This window comes from Lolium perenne, unplaced genomic scaffold (assembly GCF_019359855.2).
Source record: "Lolium perenne isolate Kyuss_39 unplaced genomic scaffold, Kyuss_2.0 unplaced34, whole genome shotgun sequence".
NCBI lineage: Eukaryota > Viridiplantae > Streptophyta > Magnoliopsida > Poales > Poaceae > Lolium > Lolium perenne.
Genome location: NW_027248992.1, coordinates 12,093 through 20,000, shown reverse-complemented (window position 1 = coordinate 20,000; position 7,908 = coordinate 12,093). Strand labels below are relative to the sequence as shown.

Sequence of the window (7,908 nt, the reverse complement as noted above, 5' to 3'; positions counted from 1 at the left end):
CACCCTCCCCTTCTTCCTCCTCCTCCTCCTCCTCCCCCATCTCCATTCTCCCTCCACCTCCCAGATCCCATGCTATGCTAACTCCTCCTCATCCTCCCGTGCTGCCCCGTACCCCGCAGACGATGCTCGCCGCCGCTGCGCCGCCGATCCCCGTCTCGTCCTCCGCCGCGCCCGTACGCGTCGCCGTCGTCTCCCCGCTCGCCGCGCGCCCCATCTCGCGCCGCGCCGGGTCCGCCTTCGTCGCGCCCCCGCGCGCCGTGCCAGCAGAGGGCGCAGCGTCGCCGCTGCTCGCCGTGCCCGTCCCCACAGACGAAGCCGAAGCCCAAGACGACGATAACGCCATCGCCATGGACGGGACCGGCCTCGCCACGTGCCCTGCGCCGGCCGTGGCGCCGCCGCGCCCGCCGGAGCGGGACTTCGCTGGAACGCCCTACGTGCCCGTATACGTCATGCTCCCGGTAAGCCATCTCGATCTCTTCTTGCCCACCCAGCTGCCACTAGCTAGGTCCCGTGCTGACTGCTGACCAAGGGTTGGCAGCTGAATGTGGTGAGCCTGGAGGGCGAGGTGGTGGACGCGGACGCGCTGGTGGGGCAGCTGCGGGTGCTCAAGGCAGCGGGGGTGGACGGGGTCATGGTAGACTGCTGGTGGGGGAACGTCGAGGCGCAAAGGCCGCACCAATACAACTGGACAGGATACACGAGACTCTTCCACATCATCAGGGACCTCAAGCTAAAGCTGCAGGCAAGTCACCTCCTCTGTGACTGTTTTACCAGACTCTGCCTAGCCTAGCACACAGCCTGATTTCCCTCTTCTGCTCGCTACACTTATTAGGTGGTCATGTCCTTCCACGAGTGCGGAGGCAACGTCGGGGACGACGTCTCCATCCCTCTCCCGGACTGGGTCATAGAGATTGGGAAGAGCAATCCAGATATCTACTTCACCGACAGGGAAGGCAGGCGCAACACCGAGTGCCTTTCGTGGGGCATCGACAAAGAAAGAGTTCTGCAGGGCAGAACGGCAGTGGAGGTACTCTTATTATTCTACTCTTATCCAAACTAGCTAGTATCAAGTTTAAAGTAAATTTCATGGTCCATGCGCATATATACCATGGAGCTCTTGTTTTATACCTAAATGCTAGCTTCAGTTTCTGGTGTCTTCTCATTCCCACTAATTCATTATGTAAGGGTCAATGATGCAGGTCTACTTTGACTTCATGAGAAGCTTCCGAGTTGAATTCGATGACTATTTTGAGGATGGGATCATCTCGGAAATCGAGGTTGGACTAGGGGCTTGTGGAGAGTTACGCTATCCGTCCTACGCTGCAAACCATGGCTGGAAATACCCTGGCATTGGAGAATTTCAGGTAAACCTTTCTTTCGTCTCCTCTTTTCATCTTGCTCTGCAGGGTTCAGTATCTACTTAAATGTTGGCATCCACAATCCATGCGATATATCATCTAATGTACGTGGATGTTTTTTTTCCTTCCAGTGCTATGACAGGTACTTGCAGAAAAATCTTAGGAGGGCTGCAGAAGCACGGGGACACACCATATGGGCAAGATCACCAGACAACGCAGGCCATTATAATTCTGAACCAAACAATACTGGTTTTTTCTGTGATGGAGGGGATTATGATAGCTATTATGGCCGCTTTTTCCTCAACTGGTACTCCCAGGTGTTGCTGGATCATGCAGACCGCGTACTAATGCTAGCCAGGTTGGCTTTTGAAGGTTCAGCTATTGCTGTCAAGGTCAGTTATAGATCGTTAGCTCACAAAGTATATGTTATGTACCCGTTTCCAGTTTTTTGGAGGCTCTATTTGGGGGCTTTTGTTCCAGTTTTGGGATGTTGATCTTAGTAGACTTGTTCTCTCTCATTTGCTTGCCAAGTAAACTAAAGGATTGGACATCAAATAGATTAATTCACTCTTGTGACATGAACAGGTATCAGGCATACACTGGTGGTACAAAACTGCTAGTCATGCTGCTGAGCTGACTGCTGGGTTTTATAACCCATGTAACCGTGATGGCTATGCTCCAATTGCTCAAGTGTTGAAAAAACATGGTGCAGCTCTGAACTTCACATGCGTTGAATTGCGCACTATGGATCAACATGAGGTATTCCCTGAGGCCTTAGCAGATCCAGAAGGCCTGGTATGGCAGGTATGTGACCTCCTGTAATTATAGCCATTGCTCATCATTCTCTTTCACATTTTCATAGTGGCAGCTTAGAGTGCTAATCTGGTAAGCAAACATATCTGACAGCAATACAAACAACTGGTTTAGTACATCTTGTGTTCAATTGGATCCTGCTGTTTACTTAAGAACAGCTATCTTGATAGTATATCAGTGTTTCATCTGTTAACATATATCGTTTTCAGGTGCTAAATGCAGCCTGGGATGCTGGGATACAAGTGGCTAGTGAGAATGCTCTGCCTTGCTACGACAGAGATGGCTACAACAAAACTTTGGAGAATGCCAAGCCACGGAACGATCCAGATGGACGTCATCTGTTTGGATTCACCTACCTTAGGCTGTGCAGCGTCCTCTTTGAGAGACCCAATTTTATGGAGTTCGAGCGTTTCGTTAAGAGGATGCACGGTAGGATCAACAGATCTCTTGTCACAGCGGCGCCCCAGTTTACCTCCTGTATATATACTGCCATGTTTACAGTTTCTTTTGGTGTTCTTCGCAGGTGAAGCAGTTCTCGACTTGCAGGCGTAGATTGTTAGTGTTACATGCATATATATACAAGACATTCTGATTGGCTAGGGCTTTATGGCTCATCGGGAACCACATATGCCATTTTTGTTATAGGCAGTATTATCGGAATATATTTGAGCACTGAACCAAACAATGTCTCTCCATGATGTAAATCATATTTTTTGCATATACTTGCCAAATGGCTGACACCACAAGCATTGGGTCATAGCCTTTGTAAAAGACCGAGGACATGTGCTTACCTATGTTCTAGGTGATGTTGTTCACTCTACCGATGCAGATTAGAAGCATTGCTTTTGTTACTGATATGCATGTCATGTATTTCTTGTTGATGGAGGGATCTCATCGTTCAAAGCTGTTGGGATGTTATATACAAATAATGGAATTTCATTTAAAATCTCCTATCTTTTCGAGCATTGATGATTTGTTTAGACATGGTGAGATTGGACTTATTATGTAGCACAAGGTATAATGTATTTTTTTGTCTCCTGTTATATACATTAATACATACTTCAACTGGGAATAAGGAATTTTTTGTCCCTGTACATTTCACACCACATCTGTATCACAAGGAGATGCAAGTACAAATTCAACGAAGAACAGAAATACCATGTGCAAAGAATAAACAAGATACTACAAAAAGAATTTACAACACAGTATGTTTAGGCCAAGAAAACAAAAACGAAGAAACTTTACATGGTTTGCATCAGGAAGAGGGAGAGGAGCTACGCAGCACAATCTGGCCATCCTCATCTTTTTCGAACACCTGCTCTATGAGGTCGTCCCAGCTCACCCGCGGCTGCTTGGAGCCTGATACTGGGAAGCTCTCACTCCTCTCAGGCCATGTACCACCAAATGTACCGTACGCCGAGGCGATCCCTGACACCGACAGTGTGGCAGCCCTGCGCAGCGCCGCCTTATGCTCCTCCACATGTTCCCGCTGCACCGTCTCGTCCCGCTCCATTTGCTGGTCCGATGGCACTGACATCGCGTTCTCCTTCTCCAGCATCAGCTGCGTATGTGCAAGGGCATATGAACATTGCAATAAATTACTAGACATTGCATGATGTGTGCTGCCTCTATCTTAATTCTGAACAAAGTTTTTCCACCTTACTAGATGCTTCAGCAAATCTTACATTTTGACAGATCTACACTCTACAGATACTCTAGGCTGTGCACAGCTTGACTCCAGCTAAGCTATAACTTACCACAGATGAAAATACAAACATACTTATAGTACCATGTTTGTGTAAGTGCAGGTTTCCATGTTTAAGAAGAACTACGATCATCTTCCGAAGGATAAAAATACTTTGGCCTCTACAAAGAGGCAACACGGGGTAATCCAAACTACTTCCTCACTTATGGTGATGGGAAATCAGCCGCAAGGGCCCAGGAGCATATCTAAATTTATTCCATGAAAACCCCAAAGTATGATGGTAGATATCTATATTTGTGAAGTTTTTCTTTTCTCTCTAGTGTCAGTTTCTAGGAAAATTCTACTAGATTACTTAGCCATCTGTTTATCTCTTCATGTAGTAAAACCAAGTTGGAGGAGGCTGCTATTCTGCATTACACTTACACAAAGGTCTCAGACTTAAGTTCAAGAAGGGATAGTATCTGCTCCGCTACATGAGGTGTTTGTCTAGATGGCATGCACCGCTTGAAACAGTGAGTGCTAGATTGCATATTTGTAAGTGGCAGAACATCAAAACTACAATTTGGTATAACAGGATTTTATTTTTGCTTTCCTTTATGAAATAGCGGCACAACATATTCTGTTTTATGCACAAGCACAAGACTTACATCCAAAGCTTTCTGGCCTTCCCGCTCGATCCAAATAATGGCATGATCCATCGTGGCGTTGCAGGAAAGAACTACATGCTCAAATCGACCATCCACCGGCACAGCTGTTTTGACCACCGGTGGATATCTCCCACACCTGCGTGGGTTTCACCAACAAAGTTTTTTATGACAATATTGGAAGTTTCCATTAGGAAAATGGTAGTATTCTGACTGAGAAAAATCTGAAGAAAGCAGTAGCATGTTAAATTGTTTTAGTAATACGGAGTATTAAACAGTACCATGAGCCATGCCATCAATAGTGTCTAATGGGTGAACTATGTTCTTACAGATCAATGGGCATAAATTATTGTGAAGGTTCTCATAGGATACCAGGGATACAGATGAATCCTTGACACCAATCAGCTACATTATTTCTACTAGTGAAATTTGTGAGAACCTCTGCCATTACCCCATTCACTTTTTTTTTGTAACACTAGGTACATATGAGTGGTACTTAGTGTTTGCTCTGGAACAATGTTATATTTCAGATCCTTTGAGTAGTTTTATACAGTTATTAAGAACAGAGGGTACCTGAAACTTTTCCTTTCCACAATGTGATATATCCGACCTGGTGCATAGAGCCTCCTTGGATCTTTCAACAGAGCATCTTCAGGTATGCATGTATCCTTCAAACATCTCAAACATAGGAGACATGGCAGACTGCCCAAGAGAAGATGGTCCAATTTTAAAATTGCTTCAACCCATAAAGCTGGAAGAAAATAGTCACATTGCATTCAACATACTCGATATGATAACTAACATAAAACCAGTAATTAGAAAGAAAAAAAGATCATACACCCCAGAAACAAGAAAATAATTACCTAGATAACAATGCAAATTCTACTACATCACAGCAGCTAGTGCCAGTTGAATCACTGTACCCCCAGGGAGAGAGATATAGTTGCTAATTCTTACTTTGAAGGCCTAGAATAGGCAACAGAGGTAACTAATTCAAGAATTATAATGAATCGTGAGTTTATGACATGCTAAGTTTTCAAGTTTCAACTGATACACTTGAACTAAAATCACATAATGTAAAGGTGTGTGTGGTAGTAGAATCATACTATATCTAACAGAAGAGCGGTGAGTATGAAAATAGAATAAAGAGCAATGGCGCCATGTGCGTACCAGAGAATAGACTTGAAAATATCTTCTAAAGGAGTAGCAGTCCGAGGCAAGAAATCATCCTGTCAATAAGAAGAAGAACTATATATGTTGAGCTTCACACCTCAACGTTCTATCCTAGAAACTTTATGCTGAATTAGATTTAACCTATATCGTTTGGAAGCGGCAGCAAGCTGTATGCGGTATGACAGTAGTAGCACATGACGAAAAAAATTCAGATGGAGATGTAAAAAATTCTACTATTACTGAATTTGCAAAGTGGAATGAACAATTTCAGGCAGTAGAAGATGTATGAGGACCTGTAGGACGACGGAGTTGATGACGTCTGCGTATCTGACTGCAAGGTTGAGCGACATACACCTGGCTGGGGCCACGGCATAGCACCTGGTCCTTGAGCGGCATACCCCTAGCTTGTCTAGGTTGAGGAGGACGACCATGGTGAGCATGGCGGCGACCCCTGCGCCTAGGGAGTGTCCCGTGAAGGTGAGCGTGTAGTCGGGGTAGCGGTGGAGGAGGTCCCGTAGCAGGTCGCACTCCTTGTCGAGCACCCAGCCTGCGGCGCGGAGTAGGCCGTTGTGGACGTAGCCGCCGTCGAAGCGTCGCTTGCCTAGGCGGTTGTCTAGGAGCAGCGCGTAGTCAGACTCGCGGCCGAGGTTGAGGCCCCGGAGCGCGAGCACGATGTCGGCGTGCGCGTGGTCGAGGTAGACGAGGTAGGGCGTGACCCGGCCGCGCGTGTGGGCGTAGGTGCGGCGGCGGACGATGTTGGCCGGGTCGACGGTAGGGGAGAGGAGGGGCGGGGCCGGGGAGGAAGGGTCGTCGTAGTTGGCCATGATGATGCGGCACATGCGGGGGACGGGGGCGAAGTCGGCGGCGGCGGCATGGCCCCAGGTGGCGCTGTCGCGGTCACCGGTGTGGAGGCAGCGCTTGACCGCCCAGCGCGCGCAGCCCAGGCAGTAGACGCACTCCAGCAGCGGCAGCCCGCACGCGAGCGACATGGCAGCCGGCCGGCCACCGCGGCCGCTGCCGCTGGGTCGGGAATCGCGCCGAGCAGGTGGTGCGCGAGCGCGACGAGTCGAGTCGGGATCGGGAGGATATTCCTTGGGTACTTCCTCTTCCTGTGGCGATCGGATCCGAGCGCTGCATCTGTGTCTGTGTGAGAGATTTAGTTGTCGGAGTACAAAAGTCTGAGTTCGAGTAGAAGAAATAGTCCATCCGATTAGAGCTAAATACAACTACATTATTAATATTAAATGGAAATGGAGACCAGGCCAGGTCATGAGAGACAGAGTGACACATGGAAGAAGAAGAAGAACAAGAAGAAGAAAAAAAAGGGAGGGAAGACGATGACAGCAAGTGACTACTGACCAACCAATGTGCGCGACACACAATCGTATTTCCTTTCTAAAAGGAGCGTGTCCAGGGCTCAGTTAAGAAATTACATGAAATTATATTAAAGTTACATCTTGAGAAAGTTTATGATAAAGTTAAATGGTTTTTCTTCCAGTCTTAAACACTTAGGACGACGAAAGACTTCTCTCATGAGTGGTGAGTGGCGTGCTCTGATCAATGATTTCGTATCCGGAGGAAGTGTAGCCTTGGAGCCAAGGCGATCCGTTATCGCCAATGTTGTTTAACATTGTGGCAGATATGCTTGCTATATTGATCGAGCGTGCTAAGGCTGATGGTCAGATTGAAGGAGTGATTCCACGTCTGGTAGATGGTGGTTTATCATTTCTTAATATGCCGACGATACAATTCCAATTATGTTTATGGATCGTGATCTTGAAAAAGCTCGCTACCTCAAATTGATTTTGGCGGCGTTCGAGCAGCTTTCGGGTCTAAAGGTTAATTTTCATAAAAGTGAATTGTTTTGTTTCGGTGATGCTCAAGATAATGCAACTCTTTATGCAGAGTTGTTTGGTTGTGGGAAATGCCAATTTCCTATTTGATATTTGAGGATTCCGATTCATTATCGAACACTTAAATGCTGAATGGAAAATAGTGGAAGAAAGACTTCAAAAGTTGTTTGTCTCAGTAGTTGGAAACATAAATTGTTGTTCCTCGGAGGAAAACGGGTACTCATTAATTCAGTATTGACCAAACATGGTACTATATATAATATATTTCTTTCTTTTATCAAAAAGAGTCTTGCACAAACTCGATTACTATCGATCCAGATTCTTTTGGCAAGAGGACAGCGAGAAAAAGAAATATCCTCTAG

The 7,908-nt window shown here is 46.5% G+C and overlaps 2 protein-coding genes across 2 annotated transcripts; one reads left to right on the top strand and one right to left on the bottom strand.

Moving 5' to 3' along the window:
• Positions 1 to 168: 168 nt before the first annotated feature.
• Positions 169 to 3,026, top strand: LOC127303072 (beta-amylase 2, chloroplastic; the record flags this gene model as incomplete). The annotated part of the gene is given in 8 exon segments (XM_071824805.1): positions 169 to 458; positions 539 to 742; positions 833 to 1,027; positions 1,200 to 1,364; positions 1,490 to 1,750; positions 1,944 to 2,162; positions 2,381 to 2,600; positions 2,695 to 3,026. Coding segments are annotated over 8 exon segments (1,583 nt in total), but the record flags the coding sequence as incomplete, so codon positions are not given.
• A 282-nt stretch (positions 3,027 to 3,308) lies between these two features.
• LOC127303074 (uncharacterized) lies at positions 3,309 to 6,974 on the bottom strand. The gene is made up of 5 exons (XM_051333853.2): positions 5,987 to 6,974; positions 5,691 to 5,749; positions 5,094 to 5,222; positions 4,524 to 4,659; positions 3,309 to 3,732 (listed from the first exon to the last, which is right to left on the bottom strand). Exons 1-5 carry the CDS (start codon positions 6,680 to 6,682, stop codon positions 3,427 to 3,429), a joined length of 1,326 nt encoding a protein of 441 aa, XP_051189813.1. The 5' UTR covers positions 6,683 to 6,974; the 3' UTR covers positions 3,309 to 3,426.
• Positions 6,975 to 7,908: the final 934 nt, after the last annotated feature.

Bases quoted from the DNA above. Each gene is read 5' to 3' on its own strand.
- LOC127303074 (XM_051333853.2), bottom strand. From the start codon at position 6,682: ATGTCGCTCGCGTGCGGGCTGCCGCTGCTGGAGTGCGTCTACTGCCTG. The intron at 5,223-5,690 runs GTACGCACATGG...TCTCTTGGGCAG, and splicing joins ATTTTCAAGTCTATTCTCTG to TCTGCCATGTCTCCTATGTT. The intron at 4,660-5,093 runs GTACCCTCTGTT...AAACCCACGCAG, and splicing joins GTGGAAAGGAAAAGTTTCAG to GTGTGGGAGATATCCACCGG.